General features: G+C 36.0%; 1 protein-coding gene across 5 annotated transcripts in view; it reads right to left on the bottom strand.

Moving 5' to 3' along the window:
* Positions 1–27,463, bottom strand: part of NBEA (neurobeachin) — a 726,287-nt gene that overhangs the window by 502,860 nt on the left and 195,964 nt on the right. For all 5 annotated transcript variants that reach the window (XM_050766029.1, XM_050766031.1, XM_050766030.1 and 2 more), the window contains exons 18-24: positions 26,455–26,563; positions 11,208–11,289; positions 10,858–10,981; positions 9,789–9,981; positions 6,682–7,698; positions 4,736–4,953; positions 2,166–2,319 (exon numbers count right to left, since the gene is read on the bottom strand). In XM_050766029.1, coding sequence (XP_050621986.1) covers positions 2,166–2,319; positions 4,736–4,953; positions 6,682–7,698; positions 9,789–9,981; positions 10,858–10,981; positions 11,208–11,289; positions 26,455–26,563 — 1,897 coding nt within the window. The remainder of the gene's footprint in view (positions 1–2,165; positions 2,320–4,735; positions 4,954–6,681; positions 7,699–9,788; positions 9,982–10,857; positions 10,982–11,207; positions 11,290–26,454; positions 26,564–27,463) is intronic.

Below are 27,463 nucleotides of genomic sequence, written 5' to 3'. Positions count from 1 at the left end.
AATCATAGTTCTACCAGATACAAAATGGGAGAAAGGTTTGGCTATTTCTCTTAAGGAAGCAATTCATTCAGAAGACATAAAATCAGGTATGTTGTACAACCAGGCATAGGTCCAAACAGTTAATGGGCCAAAATAACAGAAATACAGAAATTGAGAAAATAAACAAAGGTTTCTATAATTGAACGAATTCCCAAGTCTGTTGAGAAAGTCTAGGTAACAAATAATTTTAAATTCCAAACTATAGTGGTCAAAATTGAATCGTAATAATTTTGGAAGCCAACCTCAAAGCGTCAGTATCTTTATTGTACAATCATCACAAAATAAATAAGCAAATTTGACTGGTGCAATAGTATATATGCTATAGTTTACTTCATTATTTGAATATTCTATCTTAATAGCTAAACATATTTTGACTTTAAAATTTGGAAAATTATTTAATAATGTGAATATTTTAAACCTATACAAATTTTAATAACCTATTGCTAAACTTTTTTTTTATATAAAAAGCATTTTTTGTTGCATGAAAAATTTAAAAACATTCAATATTACATTTCAAAGTGAATTTCAATACAACCTTTAAAAATTTTCTTCATAACAAATGATAATTTATAAGACATAAAATGCAATTTATATAATCAAGAAAAATGTCACAAAGAAAGTATTGATTTATTCGGTCTTCAATATATAAAACAAAAAAAAAGTTGGCCGGGAGGGGTGGCTCATGCCTGTAATCCCTGCACTTTGGGAGGTCGAGACAGGCAGATCATTTGAGGTCAGGAGTTTGAACCAGCCTGGCCAACATGGTGAAACCCCGTCTCTACTAAAAATACAAAAATTAGCTGGGTGTGGTGGTGTACACCTGTAATCCCAGCTACTTGGGAGGCTGAGGCAGCAGAATTGCTTGAACCCAGGAAGCGGATGTTGCAATGAGCTGAGATCGCCCTACTGTACTCCAGCCTGGGTCACAGAATGATACTCTGATTTAAAAAAAAAAAAAAGGAAAACAGAAGAAAGAAAATGCCCTCTATGTCTCACTATTAGAAAGCATTTTAAAAATCATACATAACTCTCAACTTACCACAATTTGGTATAAATCACCAGAGGAAAAGAGAGATGAAAGAAAAGGAGTGGTGTATGTATATCTGCACTCTTCACACACCATCAACCATTTATACTGTTCTTCCTAGCTCCATTTCCTTGGTTCAGCTGCTAATTTGATTAAGGCCCTACTGGTGACTTGCTCTGTTGCATTCCTCCTTCTGAACTGGAATGCTTCCCTTTGTGGACTTCTTGAGCAAAATCATGAATAAAATAGAAGAGTAACAACTGGGGAAAGTGTGTGAGGATATAGCCTGTGGCTGCTAATGTTGAAGTTTCATTGCTGCTCTGGTGATGGTGGTGGCATTGACAAAAGGACAGTAAGAAAAAGAGTCATATAGAAAAACTTGTTAATGATGAAATAAACTTAGAGATCAACTTGGAAACAGTGTCTCACCAACTAATAGACATCTTAGTAAAATGAAAGATTTCCCTCTGGCAAGGTAAACTTTCTGAGCTTAACGATGAGTTTCCATACGGCAACAAGAACACGGGTAATATGGGAAGCAAATTTCTATATTCTTTCCCATTGAGCAAGTAGCTATGGAGTCTGCCTTGATATGAATCAAAGATTTTGTTTGTAATGACAACCAAAATATAAAGTTAACATTGACCTATTTTAAATGACATACACAATTAACATTAAATGCCTTTAAAATGTATTAACACATTTCACTGTTTAATATAGAAACAAATCAAGATAAGGCTAGATTTTGTAAAATAAATGTTGCATCAGTAAATAAATGAAAATGTTAAATAACAAGAATTTTAAGAGTTTATTTATACTATAGAATTGAAGAGATATGTAATATCTCTGATGAAGAATGCAATATTCTTCTGATGAAGCATTTATTCATCAGAATTACCAGAGAAATATTTTCATAAGCACACATAGCTGGAACCCAACACTGATAAACAGAAGTGGTGGAAACAGAAATTTATATGGTCAAAAAGTTCCCTAAAAATTACAGGTCCGTTTAAAATCTGTTTACAGCCTAGACCACCACTGAAATGCTCAAGTCATGTAATTATAAAATATAACCACTAGATGGAGGCAAAGTACTTACAGTTGGTGATGTAGCAGCAGAGAGCAAAGGTAAAATTCCTCCACAAGCAATGATGATGTTGTCTACCATTTGGGAAATGAGGTGAATTGTGTTATGTACAAAAATAATATTTTCATTGCTATTGACAAAATCCATTACAGACTTTGTGGAATGGCTAAAATACAGAAAACAGAAATGAGTATGTATTTGGCTTACTTAAATGAAAAGCTTAGACAATTTACTTAGAATAACAAGTGAAAAATTATAGAATTGTAGGAGCTAGTCATATTTAAAATTAAATTATTATAAAATAAAGCGATTTATAACTGAGATATCATATTACCAAAAACTAAGCATTCATCTCCACAGAATTTTGTTGTGTCCAAGAATATTAACTCATTATTATTACTATTTTGCTTGAAAAACATAGAACTAGATTTCTAAGACATATGACTGATTCAATAAATTTGGCTAAAAATATTTATGTTGCCAAATCTGATTTTTTTTTGTTGAAAGGCAGAATCTTTTAAATATAAAAAGTATGTCTAATGTTAAAAATAATATGGAAACTCAGAATATAACCAATTCAAAATTTTCATACCTATAAATAAAATCTGAAACTGAAAACCTAAAAATTTAACTGAAAGTTTTACTTTGTAGGCGGTTTCAATTTGTCACATCACCAGTGACTTCAGCCCCACCTTTGACTAGTCACATTGAAAAGGTGTACTTGTTAAAGAAGTGACATGATAGGGGAATATAAATAAATCAGTACAAATTCAAGAACTTATTTAATAAGAAAAGCAACAAAATCTCAAACTAAGTTGGTAGTACAGCATTCCCATACAAAACATACAATGTAGATGTCAAAAAAATACACTGCTTTCGTTTGGTGTCAGTCAAGAATATAATTTTTTTTTTCTTTTTGAGACAGGATCTCTGCTGTCGCCCAGGCTAGAGTGCAGTGGTGGGATCATGGCTCACTGCAGCCTCAACCTCCCTGGGCCTAGGAGATTTCCGAGTAGCTGGGACTACAGGTGGACTCCACCACGCCTAGCTAATGTTTGTAGAAACAGGATCTTGCCCTGGTCTCGAACTCCTGAGCTCCAGCTATCCTCCCGCCTTGGCTTCCCAAAGTGCTGGGATATAGGCGTGAGCTACCACACCTGGCCTGAACTGTTTTTTAATGGGAAAAAAAAATAAGATTAAAAAAAAGAAATTACTCCATGGTCAAAATTAAGTCAATAATTCTCACCCTTTTAGATTTGTGAATTATTATCTATCACTGTGTATCTTACATTTCAAGATGTTTCTCCCCCTCCTAAAAATAAAGTGCTACCTTTAAAAAATTTAAATGTCATTAAATTCTACTTGGGTAATTTCATGAGAGCCCACCAAAGAAAACAAAAACACAGAGTAGGGGTGGATGGAAAAAAAGCTGAGTATCACTCACTTGGAGGCTACTGATATTATAATTATTAAATTACATAATTTATCTCCATACACTGGTCTTCATGCTAATAGTAATATATTTCATGGTATTTAGGTTTCCTTAGTTACCATCTCTAGGTAATTTATCATATAATAATTAGCAATGAAAATATATTAGTATAAGAACAAATTGATCAAATAAAATCAAAATCAAAATCTTTCTATGGCAGACTTTATTGACGTCTTCCACAACAGTCGTAACTTTTTCCCTGCTGACACATATTTTATATTTTGTTCTATTATTGAGCTTGATTGGGTATAGGAAAGACTAGCCTCACCCTAGTTACTAGTTAATTAACCAGTATTAGTCCCTAAAAACCAGTCATTATAATCTCATTTGCTTTTTCTGATGATTAATTTTGAAAGAGGATGTGATCCTGCTGTCTCATGAGACATAAGGGGGATTTTTCTTCAGGGGCTTCTTTTAAAAAAAAAGAAGAAAAGAGGAGAATAAAAAGAGAAAGTGAAAGAGGAGAGAGAAGAAGAGGAGGCAGAGGAAAAATAGGAAGAAGAGGAAGGAAGAAGAGTCATCTCTGCCTTTTAATTTGGGCAAGTTTCTCATGATGAATTGATGTTGGGAGTTGAAGCAGCCACCTTGAATCCTAAAAGGAAAATGAGAAGCATAGAAGCCGACATTCCTAAGAATGTTGTGCTAGATCATTTAAGTTGCCCTTGTTACTTATATCCATCAACTTCCTAATTGTATTCATGCCTATGTAAATGATATGCTGTCATAATTAATCTGTTGCACATTTACTATTAAAAAATTAAATTGAAAATTTAGAAAGGCAATGGTTTAATTTATGTAGATTGGTTGTCTTTAAGTTATTATCTTTGAACTGATATCCATTAACTGCTCAAATACTACGGGCTCTGAATTCACATGTCACAGGGTGATTTTAAACTTTAAACAGTATGTATTATAATATTATCACTAATAAATTTAGTACATGGTATTAATTTAAACAGGAAACAAGAAAAATGTGGAAATTCCTTTAATCAAAGCAGATTTTTGGTTTTGTCAAGTCTCTTTAAAATAGAACAGGCAACGGCAGATTTTAAATATTTGCTTTTAATTTATAAAAAAGAAATATTTCTACCTCCTCCAAACATGTACATCAGTTTCTAATGCAAATAGCAAATCAGTGAGAAGCCGCTGGTGCATTGGAGACCATTTAAACTCAGGAATACGAAACATCGTAGTCCGTGGACCTGGGCTAAACTGGCGCCGCTGTTCTTCAGTCATTGGCATTCCTCGAAATCCTAAATCAACTCGGAGATCTCGGTCTTGTTGGGTGATAGACCGACCCTGCACAGCCTAAAGAAGGAAAAGGTGAATTTTTGTGGAATACAAAAGAAATGCCTTATTTCAAAATGAAACTGTGAGTATAGTAAAGTGAACAATGCTTTAATGCTTTAGCATATGACTTTAGCAGTTTAATATATTTCACATATATTATTCACCTGGTAATTCCTTGCACAGGAAACTTTCTGGGCTGAAGTCTCCACTATTGCTTTTACTTTACTATTGCAGAAACTAGGCAAGATAATCAAATACCTAAAGCTAACACCAAAGTTCACACTGAAAACCAGACCCTCTTGACCCCATTAAGAGTCTTTAAATTAGACCACATCACTTCCTTACTGAAGTCAGCATATACAAAGTGAAGTATACTGGATATATGTCATCAACTAATTGTAACTAAAGCACACGATTAGAAAAAATATTACTTGAACAGTTTCAAGTAATATTCAACTTTAAAATCTGTTTCACGTATAATACTTCAATTCAGAAACACAAATGCATTTGGTAAGTTAGAAAACAAACCAGAAAAATGTCTATAAACTCCAAATGTAAAACAGGCAAGCCTCGTGTTCAACAGGCAAGCCTATTGTTCAATCAACAATGCATGATGTTTTCCTTTATTTTACATCTGTATCTAATTCAGTATTCTCATCTCCTGCCAATTATCACTACAATGCAACTGCCACAAAAAATGGAAATTGGCGGTTACAGAAAAAATAAAAATACTTTCCCCACACACATGATATATTATTAAGGATTCTTACTGGAGTACAAAGACACAAGACAGGCATGGTTTACTCCTCATAGTATAGCCCTAATGGAAACACATTCAATGTATCTTCAATGACATTAAAAGGCAAGTGGGACACCCGGAGGATTAAAAAACCCAAGTCATTAACGAGAAAAGTATTCTTATTTCTTAAACTCTTAACCATAAGGTATTATTTATCCTAGAAAATAAAGAAGTAGTCATAACTCAAAGCTCAACAATTAAAATCTGTATCAGAAAACATCATCTATTTTTAGCTTTATTCCAGTGAGGTCAAAACTGAAGCACTAACATTTCCTAACAACCAGACCTAAGAGTCTTTAATTGTCTTATAACAAATTCCTATTCATGTGGTTGTACAGAAAATTCTCACTGCTAATAATTCTAATTTTTCTCAGCCATATTACCTACCTCACAGGGTTGTTGTGAGGATTAAATCTGAAAACATATAGCACAGTGCCTGGAACATAGTAGGCACTGGATAAATAACAGTTCCCTTTTCCCTTCCCCTTCATTTATCAGTTCAATCTGGGCTCCAAGTCCTCTTTTCTATAATCCACAGAACAGGGTTGGGCCTGAAGCTTAAAAGGTTAAAATTAATCAAGTATTCAGAAGGAAGATCTTGAGTACAAAATGTGTAAATGTGGTCACAGAGTTTAAAATGTTAGAACTGGTAGAGACCTTAGTCATCCTTTAGTACAACCTCTTGTACTATATAAGGAAACTTAGGCCCAGAGAGGTTGAGCAAAGTTACACAGAAGAATGTGGCAGAGTTGGAAATATACTTGAGATATTTTTAATTTCTTATATACATGAAATTATACCACACTATTTCATTCCATAAATTACTATTATGCTATAATTCAATATAAACAGGAAGTAACTGATAAGAAAGTACTCTGTTTTGGTGCTAACAACTCTATCTATTCAAGCATTTTTTTTATTTCTAGAACTCATATAAGGTAGCTTACTTGTGTCGTAGTAGTTGTTTGGATTTTTCGGATTTCTTTTCCTGATTCTTTGCCATCGTCAGACCTTTCAGTATCTGAAATTATACTTCCTGCATCAATATTTGGTACAATTTTGCTACTAGAAGACTCAGTTTCCAGAGTTGTAGCAGTCATTTCAGCATACTCCAGCCCCTTAGCTGATGATGCTAAGTCTCTTTCAGAAATACTGCTCATTCCATCTGAAGTTGTGTGGATTTTGAACTCTTTTTCTTCTATTATACTAGATGTACAAGTTAAGTCTACACTACCGGTCATGTGAGCAAGCAATCCAAGATCATCACTAACACCAAGATGTACTTGTGTGTCCTGAATATTTGGAATAATGTGATTGCTAGAAAGTTCAGGAAGTAGTTTTTCTTCCTGTTTGGGTATTTTATCAAAGAGAAATGATGTACTACTATTGGGAAGGTCTTCTTTCTCATCTGCTAATGTTATCAAGGGACCATTATCCTTTTCTTCATTTTTTTTAATGATACCAACACTTCCATGTACATTGTTCTGGAGTTTCTCAACAGCAGCACTATATACATTATCCAACAGAGATTCAACCTCCACAAGGGCACCATTCTCTCCACCTACTAAAGTCTCCGGTGACAAATCCATATCATCGAGCTTTACTTCTGTTGCTTCCACTTTCTCTGCTTTTATATCTACTAAAAGATCATGTACTTCCACATGTACACCACTTCCTGGTCTATCTGAATTTCCAAGTATATCATCTGACACTTTTGTTGACATGAGTAAGTCTCGAGTATCTGTGCTGACAGGGTAATCAGTCTCACTTTCTGGGCTCTGGCTTTGTGAAAGATCTTCTATCTCTCGAATTTCCATTCCACCTTTTGCTCCCGTTGTCTGTGATGAAAGACCAGAGATGGTGCTCACATTCCCTTTCTTTCCTTTTTTAATGTTTTCCTCTTCTTGTCTTTGATATTCTTCATACATTTTGGCTAGGTATTCCTTATGAGCTTCATAAGTGACCTTAGGAATAAGTAAAGAAAACATTAAGGCATTTTGTACATATCAAAAAGAAAAAAATAAATAATACACATTAAACTGTGGAAATACAAAAAACCATGTCAGAAATTTTAAGACTTCAAAGCTAGCACTTGTTAATCCTAAAGCAAGTGCTTAGTTTCATTAAGGAACTGGAAATAATCAACAAATACAGCTATATATGATTTATTATAAGGATTGCCAAAGTCACACAGATAACTCAGCAATATTAAAAGTTATTTTCTTTTAGGCTGAATATTTCAATGTTACCCAAACCTAATATGCCAGTTAACTTCCACATATTTATGTAAGCTTAAACAGAGAATAAACAGCTAATAATATACAATATCCAAAGTACTATTACTATGTTGGTTTTCACCATCTATTGCTCATATGTGTACCTGTCCCAACAACTGAAGTTAAAAAATTCACACATATCATTAAATATATAAATTTACAAGCTGTTAAAACATGACAGTTTTATCCTTATATAAGCTGCTCTGAATTTGTTACTTAGGCTTCTTTATTAATAATCAGAATCCTTTTTTTGTACAAAGACCTGCAATGTCTTTTTCTTTCCTATTTTCAAATTTGTTAAAGCAATGATAAATCTGAGGCATCGCTATATTACAAAATGTAAATTTATAATAGAAACAAAAGCTTTTCTAATATTTTTTAAAGTTCATAGTCTTTCTCTTATAGACATAGGTGCTATTAATGTATATTTAAATAAGTTAACAGAATTTTACATTGGGGGAACCATCCTTTAAAGAATATCTCATAATACAAAAATCTCCTTAATTTTACAGAAGAAGAATGCAAGTCCCAACAGTGGGGGTTGGTAACACATGGCCCACGGGACAAATCTGCTTATCATCTCTTTTGGTGAATAAAGGTTTATTCAAAACCATGATAACCATTTACATTATGTATTGTCTTTCACACTGAACAGCAGAGTTGAGTAGTTATATCAGAGGCTATATAACCCACACAGTCTATAATGTTTACTATCTATCTTATTAAACAGTTTTTTCTAACTCATGTTCAAGACGACTAAATGAGTCTTCTAAAATCACAAAACTCAATTATGGCACAGACTAAATTAAAAGCCATACTTCTGACACCCATGCTTCTTCTATAACACTTCATGATGAGATATCCTAACTCTGAATTTCCAGAATCTAATGTGTATATACTTGTACACTTTAATTCACTATTTCATTTTACCAAAAATCAAATAATACTTAAAATATAGACATACAGATTTTTAAGATTAAAATAAAGAAAAGATAATGTAATTAAAATACCACTAAACTTAAACACTTTAAATGTATTTATGATTCACTTGGAAATAAAAAAATCTGACTTCTTAAAAAAAGTCTTAAAAAGTATATTTCATACAATAAGTTAAAAATACCATATGGAGCGGACAAAATCTGATACAGAGCCAGGAGAAAAACAGCCGTAAAGGTCCAGGATTCAAGGACAAGCTTTCCCTGCTCCTTCACTCTCTGCAAGGTACAGGATTTCCACACATATGGTGTTAGAATCTTTCACTGTTCTGCAACCCCTGGTGCAGGACCATATGTGCTGAGATCCACAAGCGCAACGGGAGGAGATGGGGATTATCTGCCAGTTTTTCGTTGGAGTTCCCTTGTGTTAAGAAGTTTTATACCTTGCCCCTATTGTTATAATTCATTAAATTAACTATGGAAGCTTTTTAAAAAAAAAAAAAAAAAAAAAGTATATTTCAGAGACTATTTCATGAAGTAGTCTTCCAAGAACCAGTTAAAAGAGCAAGTGGCTCAGATTAAAGTTATCAGATTTGCTATAAAACAGATGTAGGTCATCTTTGGGTATGAAACTCCTAATTTATAAATTTGGGGTTTGAATTAATTCATCTATAAGCCACTTTCAAGTTCTAACAGTCTATGACAGTGAGGAAAAAAATACAAAACTGAGATACAGGAATCTGTCAAAATCTAAGATGCCCACAAGATGGCACCAGATGCATATCTGTAGCCATTTAATCCACCGCAATAACTCTGATATTAAAATGTTAAATCCCGTGTTACCTTGGAATGGGCTATTGACAGCGTATCCACCCAGACTCTCCAGCCTCCCCATTCGTATTTTATTGCATGATACAAAAGAATCCGGAAGATATTGTAGACCATTTCAGTAATCTTCTGTTCCTCAGAATTTTTAGGATTGATATAGCCAAGAGAAAACATCCAATCCTGCCACACTGAACACTGCAATAAGCATCTTGTGAGAAAAAAAAAAAAAAAATTGATCTCATTAAAAATACCCAAATTAAGTTAGAATTTACTACTTTGAAACTTTGATAAATAAAATAGTGAAATATGATCTGAGCTCAGTAAAGTAAGGTGTACAGTCATGCTGCACATTATAGATTCTGTAATTGGAATGACTTTCTCTTATTTCTCTACCAGGAAAAATCCTAATTGTCATTCAAAATCACTTTCCTAACTTTCACAGTCAGATTTACTTATTGCTTCTCTACTTTCTTACCACCTTTAGCATTCACAATGTATTTAACACATTATGTATTAATCATTGCTTTATGGTTTTCTTTCCCACTGGAATGTACCGAGACTGTGTACTAAGACTATCTTGTGTAGCACTGGGTCTTACACTGAACACAATAGGCACTCAGTCAATATTTGTTAAATTATAGACTCAGGCAATGACTACTCCAGAGTTCATGGCCTCAGACTCTACCCCATGTTCTAGCTAACTAGCTTAAAAATGAACAACAATCAGCCATAAGAAAAATGGGGTGGAAAGCATAGACGAAAATGAGAAAATCCAACACAATTACAACTGAAAGTTCTATTGGTGATAGATAGGTACCACTAAAAGGGATATTACATTTTAAATAAGAGTTTGTTTATATGTATATTCATATATACAATTAAAATATAATATCCATATAACAAAATAAAAATAATATAAAAATAAATAGAAGTATACTGAATACGTCAAAGAAACATAATATGCCTTTTCTGATGATTAAAAGTATTTAGCAATATGGAAAAGATTTGAAATGAATTGAAATTCTAAAAGAGAGAAAATATTAATTATGGAATAAAGTGTTGTTATAGTATCCAAACTGCTTACCTTCTATTTTCACGGCTGTTACTGAAAAGTTTTATCATATCAGATAAAAATAAACGACGAACTTCCATCAGCTCTGCGCTTGGTGTAGAGTTTTTTAACAAAGTTGCCACCACTTTAAGAATCACTGTAAACAAAGAAAAAAACTTAAAGATTTATAACCATATCCTATGCTCAACTCAAAACGTATTACTGACTTTCAAATAAATACTTAGCACTATAAAAGGTGAGTTAAAACTGTCATGAACTCGGTAAACACCATAATGATTTAAGGGGTTAGGAAAAGTTTTGATTTAGTCTCATATGTTGCCATGCGCCGACCCCAATACAATAAAGAACTGCCATTTGCTCACTTGGATTCTGAATTTTCACTGTAGAATCTGGCTCTGGATGTGGTTTGTGTACGACCTGAGTACATACTTGCTCTGTCAAGATCTGAAAGATGAAGAATTTGAACTTCATTTAGAAAACAATTTAAATCACAATTGTAAAATATAGATATACAATGAACCTGCAAAAGAAATATCAATGCAGTCCAAACCAAAAGAAACATCTCTTCTAAAGGGACTTTTTATTTTTTTCCTTCTTTTAAGATGGAGTTTCACTCTTGTTGCCCAGGTTGGAGTGCAATGGTGCAATCTCAGCTTACTTCAAACTCCACCTCATGGGTTCAAGTGATTCTCTTGCTTCAGCCTCCCAAATAGCTGGGATTACAGGCATGTGCCACCACATCTGGCTAATTCTTTGTATTTTTAGTAGAGACAGGGTTTCACCATGTTAATCAGGCTGGTCTTGAACTCCTGACCTCAGATGATCCACCCGCCTCAGCCTCCCAAAGTGCTGGGATTACAGGTGTGAGCCACCGTGCCCAGCCCTAAAGGGACTTTTTAATGAATTCCATATACTTCTAAACTCTTTAACTCTGTATTCACCAAATTTTATTTGTTATTTATACATACAAAACCAGAACCAGTATCTATAGAAGGAAAGATTAATTAGGAAATTCATGAATTTATTGTTCAAAATGCCTTTTCAGTGTTCATAAAATTATTTATGAACTACTTTTTTTTTTTTTTTTTTGGAGACAGAGTCTCACTGTGGTATGCAGGCTGGACTGCAGTGGCACAATCATGGCTCACTGCAGCCTCCAACTCCTGGACTCAAGCGACCCTCCCACCTAAGTCTCCCAAGTAGCTGGGACTACAGGTTCATGCCACCACACTCAGCTAATTATTTCTTTCTTTTTTTTTTTTTTTTTTTTTTTTTTTTTTTTGTAAAGATGGGGTATCACTTTATTGCCCAGGCTGGTCTTGAACTGCTGGGCTCCTGCAATCCTACTGCTTCAGCTTCTCAAAGTGCTGAGATTAAACGCATGAGCCACCACATCCAGCCCCTACTTCAATAAGTGTGACAAGGGAAAGTTCTTCCTAACAAGAACTTTTAGTAGAGACATCCTAACAATGTGGCTCGTTGTCATTTACTAATGAGTTTTTCAAATTATTTCTTTCAAATACAAAAAACAGTTGACCAAATAAAGGAAAGAGAAAATTCTAAAACATTTACTAACTTTCCCACTAAGATGTGGGAGCAGGATTTTGAACATCATCTTCACTGTTATATTCCTAGTAATCAGCACCAATGCCTGACACACACCAGCACTCAGTAAATATCTGTTAAATTAAAGAATAATTAACTTAATTATATATCAATAATGTATATATGACTGCTCACTGTATTTTAGGCTTGAGCTTGCGTTTACCTCTTACATAAACCCAATGAGGTTATATTTAATAAAGATATCATTTTATATCTGTGATTTAATTTCCTGTTTAGCTTTAACATGGCAAATTCTGAATAAACAGTTAAACCTAAGTACAAAAACTGCTGCAAAACCACCAACATTAGTTGAAAGGACAATTGAACATAGCTGTATTGTTGAAGCTGAAGATGGAAAAAGCAAATTGAGGGAGAGAGATGGTCTCTTCTGATGAGAAAAGGACTATGACATCCAGAGGTCTCATTTTCCTTCCCTTTCTACTCAGACTAAGACAGGACATTTTCATATTAGGAATGTTCATAAAAAAGATATTGACCAGAAATAAAAACTGACCTACTCTATTAAATAATATAGCATTTAATTACCCCCATTCCCCTCATTCTCCTACTTTTGATGAAACTAAACACTTCCTTGTTAAAACTAAACAGTGTTTCACAACTTTCTACACAAAGGATCCCACACATGCACTCCTAATCAAATGGAGTTGACATGAGATAAAATTTATTTGAAAACCATACACTAAAGAACAATCACTTATTGCTTGGTATATACCTATAAGGAGTTTTCACAACAACTTGCCCCAAAGACCCTGGTGTGTACCTATAGCCCAGTGGATGAGATCCAAGAAAATTGTGATTATAAATAAAGGATTCAAAATAACTTCGGATGAGCTTAAAAGAAACCAGGACCTACTCTTCCATGATAGTTAGAAAGTGTTTTCAACCAAAAGAGAGGAAATCACATTGCACAGGAAACAAAAGTGTCACCAGTTTTTATATTGTGTTTTTAAGTCCCTACTTTATCATCTAACAATGAAAAGAATAATTGCCTTGTCTATCTAATAAAACTGCTAGGAAGATTAAATAAAGCTCCATATGTGAAAGTGCTTTGAAAACTATAACATATTGAAATACAAGGGTTTTTAAAATGACAAATATATATTGAGAAACTCAATTCAACATGTATTTATTAATATCCAGATATGTGCCCTCCCTCTGCTAAATGTTTGGAGACTGAAAATACATTGCTAGGTGCAACTTCATTTCTAGTAGCAATTTAACTATTGTTCTAGAGGCAGGCATAAATGCATGCCCCTATTAGGTAACAAAATATGATAGACTATCATTAAGAACCTATGTAAGCTTAAAAAGGGAGAAAGGGAATAATGAGATATAAACAAAAAAAGATGAATTTAGACCCAAACATTTTAATGGAAGAGCAGGGCTCAAGATGGGCCCCAAAGGTTTGACTGGATTGGTAAGAGATATGCATAGCAACCCCAAACCCCCAGTAAAACAAAATTGTACAGAGGTTCAGAGCTGGATATGGACATGAAAACCAATGTGTATTTAACACTTATAGCATATCTCAATTCATACCAGCCACGTTTTAAGTGTTCAACAGCCACATGTCACCAGTGGCTAGAATACAGGTAATCAACAGGGAGGGAAACAATAATGAATCATAACTATGGAGGTAACTTCATGTGCTATTTACAGAGATAACACCTGAGCCCAGCATTACACATTGAAATTTCATTTTATAAATGGAATTATTTTGCAATTCATGTGTTACAGAACTTTAGGCTGAAGCAGGAGCTACTGAAGCTATCTTTCGGAAGCACTTGCTCGCCAGCTTCATCATGCGTAAATTCTGTAGTATTAGTAGGCTCAACTATTTGAGATGAGGTGGTTAAAAAAAAAAAGGCAAACTATTAACCCTGCTGTTGCATCTAAATGCCACTGTATTCGGGTCAGAGAATCTGTACAGGTTTGGACAAGCTACCTAACTTCATGACTTTTTTTTTCTGTGAATAGAAAGTTTGAATAAGATGGTATCTAACATACTGTCTACCTCTGAGATTCTATAATTTTGAGAAAAAGTTTGATTATTAAGTTTTTTTTTTGTTTGTTTGTTTTTTTTTGAGACGGAGTCTTGCTCTGTCGCCCAGGCTGGAGTGCAGTGGCACTATCTCGGCTCACTGCAAGCTCCACCTTCTGGGTTCACACCATTCTCCTGCCTCAGCCTCCCGAGCAGCTAGGACTACAGGCACCTGCCACCATGCCCAGTTAATTTTTTCATATTTTTAGTAGAGACAGGGTTTCACCATGATAGCCAGGATGGTCTCGATCTCCTGACCTCGTGATCCGCCCACCTCAGCCTCCCAAAGTGCTGGGATTATAGGCGTGAGCCACCGCGCCCGGCCTAAGTACTTAGTTTTAAAGTTGACTAACTTGAAAAATGATTGCATTCATAAATTGTTATATCCTTACAGTTAATTTTAAAAACACATGTTTTTTGGTTAATTATTACTATAAGGAACAAAGCTCTCATTTAGGTGATAGGATCTTACACTTGGCTCCTTGTGTCACCACCAGATGTTTAATTAAATTAAGGGAACAGTATGCAAAGAGAACCCATAAAGCAAAACTAGTATCACAATGAAGTAATGAAACAGATATTATTGTTGAGATTTACAAGTGTATTAAACATGAAAATCTACTCGTTTTGCCTGCAGAAAACATATTCTAAAATCAAACAACTCTTAAGTGTATTAGAGAGGGCTACAAATCATTAACAAAAGAAAAACATAATTACTCATAATTTAGAGATGCAGTAACAAAGCAAAACTAAAGATACAAATAGAATTTAAAATACAAGTTTTATAAATATTACAATTTCTAAATAATATGTTATAAAATAGCTTTGAGTAATTTCAAAAAGAGGTCCATTAAAGTTAACTCACTTCTTAGTATATATTCTTCAGAATAAATTCACCTGAGAAAACTACAGAGGTAAATAATTTATTGATTTTTTTGGTTTTCAAAATAATCAAGATAGATATTTACATCTTCACAACTTATACAATGTTGTCTGACATGTCCTGCCAAGAATCTGATTTTGTGCCTTTTTTTTTTTTTTTTTTTTTGAGACAGAGTTTCGCTCTTCTTGCCCAGGCTGGAGTGCAATGCTGTAATCTCGGCTCACTGCAAACTCCACCTCCTGGGTTCAAGCGATTCTCCTGCCTCAGACTCCTGAGTAGCTGCGATTACAGGCATGTGCCACCACATCTGGCTAATTTTGTATATTTAGTAGGATGGGGTTTCTCCACGTTGATCAGGCTGGTCTCGAACTCCCAACCTCAGATGATCCGCCCACCTCGGCCTCCCAGAGTGTTGGGATTACAGGCACGAGCCACCGCACCCGGCCTGTGACTTAAAATTTATTGTTTATTATATTACAAGCATCTTATCAAATCAAACTTAAAATTTGTTTCAAAGATCACTATAACATAGTCTTTATCCTAATAAGACTTCAAAAAACATTAGTTAAAGTTACAGATTCTTTTTTTTTTTTTTTTTTTTTTTTTTTTTTAGAGCAAGAGTCTTGCTTTGTCGAACAGGCTGGAGTGCAGTAGAGCAATCTCCCAGGTTCAAGCTATTCTGCTTCAGCTTCCCGAGTAACTGGAATTAAAGGTGCATAGTACCATACATGGCTAAATTTTTTGTATTTTTAGTAGAGACTGGGTTTCACCACTTTGGCCAGGCTGATCTTAAACTCCTGGCCCTAAGTGATCCACCCTGCTCGGCCTCCCAAAGTACTGGGATTACTACATGCATGAGTCACTGTGCCCGGCCTCCTACTCTACTCTACTCTACTCTACTCTACTCTACTCTACTCTACTCTACTCTAAAACATCATTATCAACACCATAAGTTGGTTCTTCATTATTTCTGCACTTAATTTTACACATTCGTAGAGTTGTAGTAATATTTATTTTGATGCATTGCTGAGATTAAGGTGATTTTCCCAAACTGAAAAAAGAAAATGAAGATTAAAAAAACATTTCAAACTCTGGATTATCAAACAACTAATTCTTGCTAAGACTACAAAACTTGACTGACGCTAACAAGATGAATTAAACCTAAACTGCAACTCTGGAAGTGACTTCCTTTTTCAGTTAAATTTCCTTTACTATGTTAATACAAATTAAATTGATACCCATCACACAAGTTAATTTTTTTGCAACTAGATGCGACCCAGCAAAAGATGTAATGTTTAAACTCTGGTGATCCAGAAACAGTAATCTACTGTCCTGTCATTCTAATAATACAATTTGGTTTGGCAGTAGTAGTAAAGCTTATGTTAAATACCCTTTCTGCTACTTTGTAGCATTAACAATGCTGACCAATCATTTATGATCTTTCTCTTTTGGCATTTTGCACACTTACATTAACTTTTCTTTTTAGAATATGGGTTCATTATAAACTCAAAGTCCTTGAAAAATTATTTAAAGTAACCATAAACATTATTCTATTTGAAAAACAAGGCCGGGCGCGGTGGCTCAAGCCTGTAATACCAGCACTTTGGGAGGCCGAGACGGGCGGATCACGAGGTCAGAAGATCGAGACCATCCTGGCTAACACGGTGAAACCCCGTCTCTACTAAAAATACAAAAAACTAGCCGGGCGAGGTGGCGGGCGCCTGTAGTCCCAGCTACTCAGGAGGCTGAGGCAGGAGAATGGCTCAAACCCGGGAGGCGGAGCTTGCAGTGAGCTGAGATCCGGCCACTGCACTCCAGCCCGGGCTACAGAGCAAGACTCCATCTTAAAAAAAAAAAAAAAAAAAAAAAAAAAAAAAACAAAAAAAAAACAAATATTATTACTAAAATTAGTCAGAGGCCTGTAAGTTGGTTCTTTCATCATTTCAGGAGCTCTGCCTCATCCCACATCCAGTATCAGAGAATTCAAACTTACCCTGAGATTTCCTCATCTAAGACATTGGACCAGCAATTATTTGGCTTTGTTTTGTGTAGAATATCACTAGAGACCAAAATCTGGATACCAGGAATACACAGAAGTATAGGTGGTGGGTAAAAACGCTGCTGTACTTGTGTTGAGTCACTTTTCAGGAAGACTAATAGAAATACATATATGTGTGTATACATGTATTCGAAATTTTCTTATTAAAAGGTTAGTACTACACAATGGTTTTTCAAATTCAACATGTTATTATGCTACACTCTTATATAAAGTTCCACTGACTACTCAGACTCTCTATTATGGATAAGAGGTCAAAATAAGCAGATGCGCAAAAATTCACATAGGTAAAACAATGATTAAAAACTTACATAGGCATCATTGACCAAAGCAATTAGTAGGTTCAAAAAATCAAAAGATAAACACACGTTCATCAATATTAGGCAGCAGCTTTCAGAAGCCTAATTTGATATTGTAGCAGGTTTTGATTCAGAGGAGGACTTTAATGCTGTCAACTGAGGAGAGATTCTGACATTTTTGCATTATGCATATATATCATGGAACCTACCTACTTTATGATTATTTATTAGTGGCATGACATATAGCAAATTATTTAACCTGTGAGTCTTAATTTGTCTATTTTAAAAAGAAATAAAAAATACCATTATCATAGGGTACCTGTAAGATCTGAAACAATGTTCATAAAGAATTTACCATGTTTGTCATGAGAGGTGATCAATAAAAAATAGTTACTATGATGAGGGAAATACAGTATCAGAATAAAGAAAGAAAATGGCCTCATTATACTCTGCATAGGGAAAAGCCATTATGCTAGTACTTATTCAGTTCTGTGTGCAAAATATTGAAACAATACTAAAACATTACTATAATTCAAAAAGGCACTGTTCAGAAAGGCATGGTTTACTACTCTTGTGATTTGAGGAATGATTGACACAAAGTGGGAATATTAAGCTCAGAAACAAACAAACAATTCAGAGTAGTCAGTAGATTTCTTCACTAATCTGAAGAGCAGCCACTCTTAACTGATGAGAACATAAAATAGAGAAAAAATCAAGTAGTTAAAAGTAATATTATAGAGTAGCGGTCAGAAAACTACGGCCCGTGGGCCAAATCTAGCCTGCCACCTCTTTCTGTAATACCGTTTTGCTGGTACACAGCCTGTCTGATTCATCCTGTCCATGGCTGCTTCTGAGCTACAACAGATTTGAGTAGTTGTGACAGACACTGCACAGCCCACAAAGCCTGAAATATTACTATCTGTCCGTTTACCAGAAAAGTTTACCCTTCCCAGCTACAGATATTTTGTGATAAATATATTTGTAAATATAAGTGCAAAAAGCTGTACAAGAAAACTATATTTAGGATAACATTTTATAAAAGTTGTGTGTGCATATGTGTATGAGTTGAGAAATATATATACATATATATATTCTTAAGTATGAATCAGACATAATTGCTAAATTTTATTTTGTTGCATTTCTACATTTTCCATATTTTTGCAATGATGAATATTAATTCTGATAGAAGAATATAATACAGACTGTAATAAAAAGAACAACAGAGGGGAGTTAAATTTCTCTGTACTGCTGTAGAGCAGTGGTCAGCAAATATTTTATAGATAAGATCAGATAGTATTTTAGGATTTGTGGATCATATAATCTCCATTACAACTACTTAACTCTGTAATGTCAAGTGACCAATGGACTTTACTTAATGAGTTATGTTCTATTAAACTTTATTTCTGCATAAAGGAAGTTGCCCTAAACCCCCTTGCATGCAACTATTTCTCTTGAGTACACCCACACTCCCCTATCTTGAGTTTGTACTTTTCTCTTTGCAAGAAATCTCCATGCTATCACTATTTTCTGACTCATCCTTGAACTCCTATTATCAAGAGCCTGAACACCAGCTGGGGTGAAGGTCCCACCAGTGTTTGGAAATCTCACCCGGTCCACCAGTATTATCTTTATGATGAGCCAGCCTGGAGCATCATCAGCCCCATTTTAGAATCACTCGCGGTCAGTTGTCCCAAGAACAAGTCAAAGCCAACAGTAACTCTCTTTCAGAAAATGGAGTACAATAGCCAAAGAACAGGACCCTACATTTTAATACCATCTTGTAATTAGATCTTTTTTGTGAACATAAGAAAAAATTGACTCAAATATTGTATGTACAGGCCTTCATAGCTCTTTATCAAAACCCTGAGCTTCACAGGAATTCCCACCTTTGTTATGCTCATACCCCTTCCTTTAAGGGAACCAAATGGGGAACCAGATATCCTAAATGATCCCCTTTTGGGAAATATACCTCTCAGGAGCCTTCCCTCACCTCCTAACCTAGACACAGTCTGGCACCCATGGCTTCTCCCTCTTACCCAGCTCCACCTTTAACTCCCCAGTCTTCTCCACTGTCTCCAGCATCCCGACCCTTACTAGTCCGCCTCCTTAACACCCTATATAACCTTCCCTACCAAGGGAACCGAGCCCTGATGGGGTCACCTGCAGTGGTATTTCCTACCCTCCTAAGAGACCATTCTAAGTTATGTCCACTTACAGAGGTAGCCAATGGGGATGCTGGGATCATTCATCAGGTGCATGTACCTTTGATTTTCAACTAAATTCATGAAGGAATTCTGGGCTTTCTCACTCTCATCTGAGTTAACTTGGGGAGACATTCATATCATCTTGTCCATGCGTTGCACCCCTGAAGAAAAGCAGCATATTTGGGCAAAGGCCCAGGCTTATGATAACAATCTGTCATCTGGGGACTCTGAAGAATATGGTATGGGGGCCACATCTTTGCCTAACAAAGACCCTAACTGGAACTATCAACAGGGCCAAGTTGATCTAAGAAAAAGAAATCATATGGTGACTTGTTTAGTGAAGGGAATGAAAAATATAACACCAAGCCTGTGGACTATAATAAAATAAGAGAAATAAAGAAAGGATGAAAAGCCAGCTTTGTTCCAGAGATGCCTGTGAAGGCCCTAAGAAAATACACTAACATTGACCCCAATATTGATGCTTGCCAAACTTTACTTGGGACACGCTTTATTAGCCAGTCAGCACCTGACATCAGAAGAAAACCACATAAATTGGCTTTGGGATCCCAAATGCCTATTAATGAAATGCTTGATGTGGAATTCAATAATAGGGATAGGGCTGAATATGCTGAAAGGACCTAGCATGGCAAACAATGAGATAGCAGCAGGCCCAAATGATAGCAGTCACTATAAGCAGCATCCTGCAACCTCAGGGTCACCCAGAGGTACACTTCACCCATGGACCAAGCAGACCTCCCAGAAAACTTAAAGGTAATGGTTGCTGCTTCAAGTGTGGGGAGCTGTGACACAGTACCAATAACTGTCCCAGCCAAGGGACCCCAACCAGACCCTGTCCTCACTACAAGCAGGAGGGCCACTGGAAAAGGGATTGCCCTCAGCTCCAAAGGGGAGAAGGAAACTTGATGCCATAATGGTTATAACTGAGGACTGAAGGGACCCAAGGTTCCTGGTGGCTCCCACAAAAGCATGGTCATCACAACTAAGGAGCTTTGGGTGACTTGACACGGCAGGAAAGAATAATAATTTCTTAATTGATACAGGGGCAAGTTACTCTGTCCTAAAGGCCACTCTTGGACCTTATCTTCCAATAACTGCATTGTCATGGATGTTGATGGCACTCCAAAATCAAAACACTTTACCTTACCCCTGAGCTTCAGGCTACAAAACTCTATGCCTCATTTCTTTATTGGAATGGGATTTCCTGGCCACAGTTGGAGTCACTTTACATTTATCAGGCCCTGGGAAACATTCCTTTGAAGTACTGGCAATACTTGTTTTTTCATTACCTGTATCAGACAAACAGGAGATTCCTTCCAAAATAAGATCTGGAAATGGAACGACAAGTATGAAATCAAAAAACTCCTGGCAAAGCAATACGTGGTCAGCTAGTGATCACCTCTTTAAAAGACAAAAGTAATTTCCCACATAAGCATCAATATCTCCTCAAACAAGAAGCCAGGTGAGGACTCTAACCTCTAATCAAGAAGTTTTTAAAACATGGCCTCCTAGTTCCATGTCAGTCTCCTTGTAATAGTCCTGTCCTCCCTGTCTAAAAAGAAAATGAAGAATATTGTCTAGTTCAAGGCTTATGAACTATTAATGAGGCTGTAATTCCCCTACATCCTATAGTGCCAAATCCTTCTACCATATTTACCCAAATATCAGAAGACACCAATTGGTTCATGATATTAGATCTTAAGGATGCTTTCTCTTGTATCCCTCTATGCCTTGACTGTCACTATTTGTTTGCTTTTGAGTGAACTAATACTGAAAATAGTATTTCCTGGCAGTATACCTGGGTCATACTGCCTCGGAGCTTTAGGGATAGCCCTCACTTGTTCAGAAATGCCTTGGCAAGAGAATTACGGTAACTAGAGCCAGAAAGGGAAGCATTACTCCAATATGTGGATGACATCCTTGTATGCAGACCCACTAAAGAGGCCTCAGATAAGAATGTTATTCAAGTTCTAAACTTCCTGGGAGAAAGCGTATCCAGTCTCTCCATCCAAGGCCCAGATTTCTAAACTGGAAGTAAAATATCTGGGGTACATCTTAAGCCCAGGAAACTATACCATGTCCATTGAACAAAAGGAAGCTATCTTAAAGGTCAAGCCTCTACAACTGAAGAAGTAACTCAAAACTTTCCTGGATATGACAGGAACTTGCAAGATTTGGATCCCAGGATTTGGAATCATTGCTAAGCTACTGTATGAAGCTCTAACAGGGTCAAAGCATGAACTGCTTGAATGGTCAAGGAAACAACAAGAGGCTTTATGTTCTAGCTGAACAAAGTGGGGTTTGCACAGTAATAAAACACACCTGTTGTTCTTATATTAACAATTCAGGATTAGTTGAACTGAAAGTTCCAAAGGTTTACTAACAGGCTACCTGGCTACATAATTTCAATACAATCCCACTGCTCAAACCATCTGGGACTCCATCAAAGGATACCTACCAACTGTGATGTGGTTCTTTCCTTTGACCTTCAATAGCTCTCTTATTACTATGAATCTTTGTCCTTACTTGTTTAACCTCTTTGTAAATTTAGTGTCTTTTATATTACAACAGTTCCATGTCAAAATGATAGTCATGCAATGATTCCAATCCCTCCCTTGGAGTCAGAGTCTCCTGATGACTCACCCTTAGAGCCCTCAGGCCAGGCAGCCAGAGATTTCCACGCCCTTGCGAGGCAAGGCCAACATCTCTAATCAGCAGGAAGTAGATAAAGAAGACCAGCCTTCTCCCTCATCAACCCTTAAGAATAAGAGATGGAAATCTCTGAAGGGGAAGGGGAAATGAAACAGGAATAATAAGGGTGGTTGCAGGAGAATAAAAAACTCCAGGCAGCAGTTTCACATGACTAGCAAAAGGAAACTATTGAAATAGCTGCAGAAGCTAGGGGTTGATAAGACCCTGAAAAGCCAGGATGAAAGCCAAGATAGCTAAGGCTGATGGGACCCACTATGGCACTGGATTTGATGGAGGTTCACCTAGGACCTCATTACACACTCACTAACATACAAAATCACACACCCATCAGTACCATAATGGTTACAGGAACACCCATATTTGGAGTAAAACTAGATAGCATCACAGTTCTGAGAAATATCTACCCGGTTACAGTAATCTTGATGAATATTCCATCCCTTGTTTAGAAGAAACTCATAAAGGTAGCAGCCCCAAAAACCCTTGCATGCAACTCTCTCTTAAGTAAGCCCACACTCCCCTTTCCTGAGTGTGTACTTTTCTCTTTGCAATAAATCTCTGTACTTTTCCTAAAAGAACCCAAACAAACAAAACCTTTTATTTGCAGACCCCGAAATTTGAATTTCATTTAATTGAACACATCCGAAAACACTCTTTTTTCCCCCATCTTGCTCATCATCAATCGCCATCAGAGAAATGCAAATCAAAACCAAAATGAGATGCCATCTCACACCACTTAGAATGGCGATCATTAAAAAATCAGGAAACAACTGGTGCTGGAGAGGATGTGGGGAAACAGGAACACTTTTACTCTGTTGGTGGGACTGTAAACTAGTTCAACCATTGTGGAAAACAGTATGGTGATTCCTCAAGGATCTAGAACTAGAAATACCATTTGACCCAGCCATCCCATTACTGGGTATATACCCAAAGGATTATAAATCATGCTGCTATAAAGACACATGCACACGTATGTTTATTGCGGCACTATTCACCACAATAGCGAAGACTTGGAATCAACCCAAATGTCCATCAGTGACAGACTGGATTAAGTAAATGTGGCACATATACACCATGGAATACTATGCAGCCATAAAAAAGAATGAGTTCATGTCCTTTGTAGGGACATGGATGCAGCTGGAAACCATCATTCCCAGCAAACTATCACAAGAGCAGAAAACCAAATACCGCATGTTCTCACTCATAGGTGGGAATTGAACAATGAGATCACCTGGACACAGGAAGGGGATCATCACACACCTATTGTGGCAGGGGAGAGGGATAGCATTAGGAGATATACCTAATGTAAATGACGATTTAATGGGTGCAGCACACCAACATGGCACATGTATACATATGTAACAAACCTGCACATTGTGCACATGTACCCTAGAACTTAATGTACAAAAAAAAAAAAAAAAAAAGGCCAGGAAACAACAGATGCTGGAGAGGATGTGGAGAATTAGGAACGCTTTTACACTGTTGGTAGGAGTGTAAATTAGTTCTACCATTGTGGAGGACAGTGGGGCAATTCCTCAAGGATCCAGAACCAGACATACCAAAGACCCAGTGATCCCATTACTGGGTATATACCCAATGAATTTTAAATCATGCTGCTATAAAGACACATGCACACGTATGTTTATCGTGGCACTATTCACAATACCAAAGACTTGGAACCAACCCAAATGTCCATCAATGACAGAATGGATTAAGAAAATGTGGTACATATACACCATGGAATATTATGCAGTCATAAAACAGGATGAGTTCATGTCCTTTGTAGGGACATGGATGAAGCTGGATACCATCATTCTCAGCAACGTATCACAAGGACAGAAAACCAAACACTGCATGTTCTCAGTCACAGGTGGGAAATGAACAATGAGAACACTTGGACACAGGGCGGGGAACATCACACACTGGGGCCTGTCAGGGGTGGGGGTCGGGCGGAGGGATAGCATTAGGATAAATACCTAATGTAAATGATGAGTTAATGGGTGCAGCACACCAACATGACACATGTAGACCTATGTAACAAACCTGCACGTTGTGCACATGTACCCTAGAACTTAAAATATAATAAAAAATTTGTAAAAGAAAAAATAAAATTGAAATAGAAAAATCTCCAAATTAAAAAAAATGTAAAACCTATCCTGTTTGAGGACTGTGCAAAATCTGAAACTGAGTTGATCTGTTCCATGGCTTACATGAAAAGAAACAGTATTAGAGAAGAGTAAATCTGTTTTTGTTTTTGTTTTGTTTTGTTTTTCTGAAGGGGGCAGAGTCTCACTTTGTCACTCAGGCTGGAGTGCAGCAGCGCAATCTCAGCTCAGTGCAGCCTTGACCTCCTGGGATCAAGCAATCCTCCTGCCTCAGCCCTCCAAGTAACTGAGACTACAGGTTAATTCAAAATTATAGTACAATTTCATTCAGAATCTCAGCATCTGCCTTTCTCAATGTCTCTCATTTTCATTTTAAAAACATTTTTATAAATAAATCTACAATGATGAGATATTCTGTTTGTTTCCTGACCACTGCTCTTCCAAGTTAGGCATAATATTATGGATATTTGGTAGTACCTGTAAGTTTTCTCTTAGCATGACTATAATGCCCTTGTATAACAGATGCAAAGTCTTTTCATCTAAATCTATAACAAAATAATCTACACTCTGCCGTATTTCAAAGTGTGAGATTAGAAATCCATTTTTCTTCTTGTTTAGACACGATGGGTATGCACTGGTATTTAAAAGCAGAAAACTTAGGTTTGGCAATACAGGCGGTACATGAAACACTGTTGAGTTATTACGTCTCTGTAATTTCTAGTTTGCCAAGCAACAGTGCAAGGTGAGGAGAGCATAACAAATATTCTTGTTACAACTCTTTAACTCTGTGGTTGTGGCACAAAGCAGCTACAGGCAATAGCTAAACAAATGAGTGTGACTGTGTTCACTGAAATTTGAAAATCCTATAAATTTTACAACTCATATATTATTCTTTTTTTGATTATTTTCAACCATTTAGAAATATAAAAAAGCATCCTTAACTTAGAGCCATACAAAAATGGATGCTGGCAGTTAGCTCTTAGGCTAGAGAAAAAAAAATTGGGACCACTGAAGATGAGTTATAGGAAAAGCAGACTTAAGGTTAATGTAAGGGGACATTACTAACATTTTACTAGCATTTAAAAATGAAAGTAGCCACTCTTGTAAGGTAGTATACACATTTTGTAGAAAATACTGAACCCAAAACTGTTCCATTTGTTGGAAGTGATAAAAAAGGAACTTCTAAATTGAAATGATGAGATCCAAAGATGCTTCCAGATATCATTTTTACAAATAATTCTTACCTAAATTTATCCCAGTAGCAACTCTAGCTTAATATTGGCAGCGGATATAGCTAATAGAAGCAGAAAGGGAGAGAGTAGGAAGGAGAGGAAAAAAACAGAGGGGTGGGGATGGGAAAGTAGAACTAATATATAATATGTAATGGATGTAGTTTATGTGAGAAAGACTTTGTGTGAAGCCAGTCAGCCAACCCATACTAGAAGAAAAGCTCTTGGATAGACATAAAGAGATTGGCAAAACTTGTACATGGATATGTTTTAAAATAAAATAAAAATATAAAGTATGTATTCATTTTTTACCATTAAACCATTTTCTGGTTTAATTAGCTTTTAGATTAACAGACCAACTACTCATCTCAATTGCATAGATTTAGAGGGTTTCCACTATATACACTTAAAACTTTCATCACACATTTTTTATTTTTACCTCATAAAGTGTGTTGTATGTGGTGACAGTCACAGTGTTTGTATGCAACATCAGCCTTTCTCCAAGAAGAGTGAAAAGACTATGGGTGTGCATAATTTCAACTTTTCTCCTGGAGAGAAGGGGGAAAAATAAAACATCATGAAACACATTGGATTCTCTGCTCACATGACTTTTAGATAAGAGAGAACAATTTACAAGCAGATACAGAATAATTCAAGTAATTATTTTTATGAACTTCCATCTATAGATACAACAGTTTGTAACACAACTGTGTCCTAAAGTTCCAAGACTGTTAAAAACTTTTCAAATAAAATATCTGTGTGAACTAAAATGTGAAATGTACAGATTATGGAATATTACATAAATGTCATTGTTATTATTTTCAAATTTCAAATAACTATTTAGAAGTGATTTTATTGGGTTAATACTATTGGTTTCCCCTAACATAGAGACCACATAATTTTTAAATCATTTCGATCCAAATTCAAAGTTTATAACATAGACTGTAACAAACTTTAACATCAAGAACTAAAATTACGGTTAAAAGTAAATACGATAGCTTAATTTTGGGGTCATAAAACAAAATAATTCTGCATAATTAAAGAGAGTTCATCATTGCTTGTATTTGTGGTCTACCAATGGATTTAAAAAATACCTTTCTACTTAATGTTGCCTGATTTAATTTTGTCCCTCCCACACCCACACTTAGGATAGAAGGTTCCATTAAAGGAACCATCCTGGAACTCTTAGCTCTAGCTCAAGAATTACTACCGGCCTCTCATTTGTGTTACTTCCTTAGAATTCAAGATCTGGGCCGGGAGCAGTGGCTCACGCCTGTAATCCCAGCACTTTCAGAGGCTGAGGTGTGCGGATCACGAGGTCCGGAGTTCGAGACAAGCCTGGACAATATGGTGAAACCCCATCTCTACTAAAAATACAAAAATCAGCCGGGTGTGGTGGCACACGCATGTAGTCCCAGCTACTCAGGAGGCTGAGGCAGAAGAATCAC

The sequence above is a fragment of the Macaca thibetana genome, chromosome 17 (genome assembly GCF_024542745.1).
Source record: "Macaca thibetana thibetana isolate TM-01 chromosome 17, ASM2454274v1, whole genome shotgun sequence".
Taxonomy (NCBI): Eukaryota; Metazoa; Chordata; class Mammalia; order Primates; family Cercopithecidae; genus Macaca; species Macaca thibetana.
This window is presented reverse-complemented; position numbering and strand designations above follow the sequence as displayed.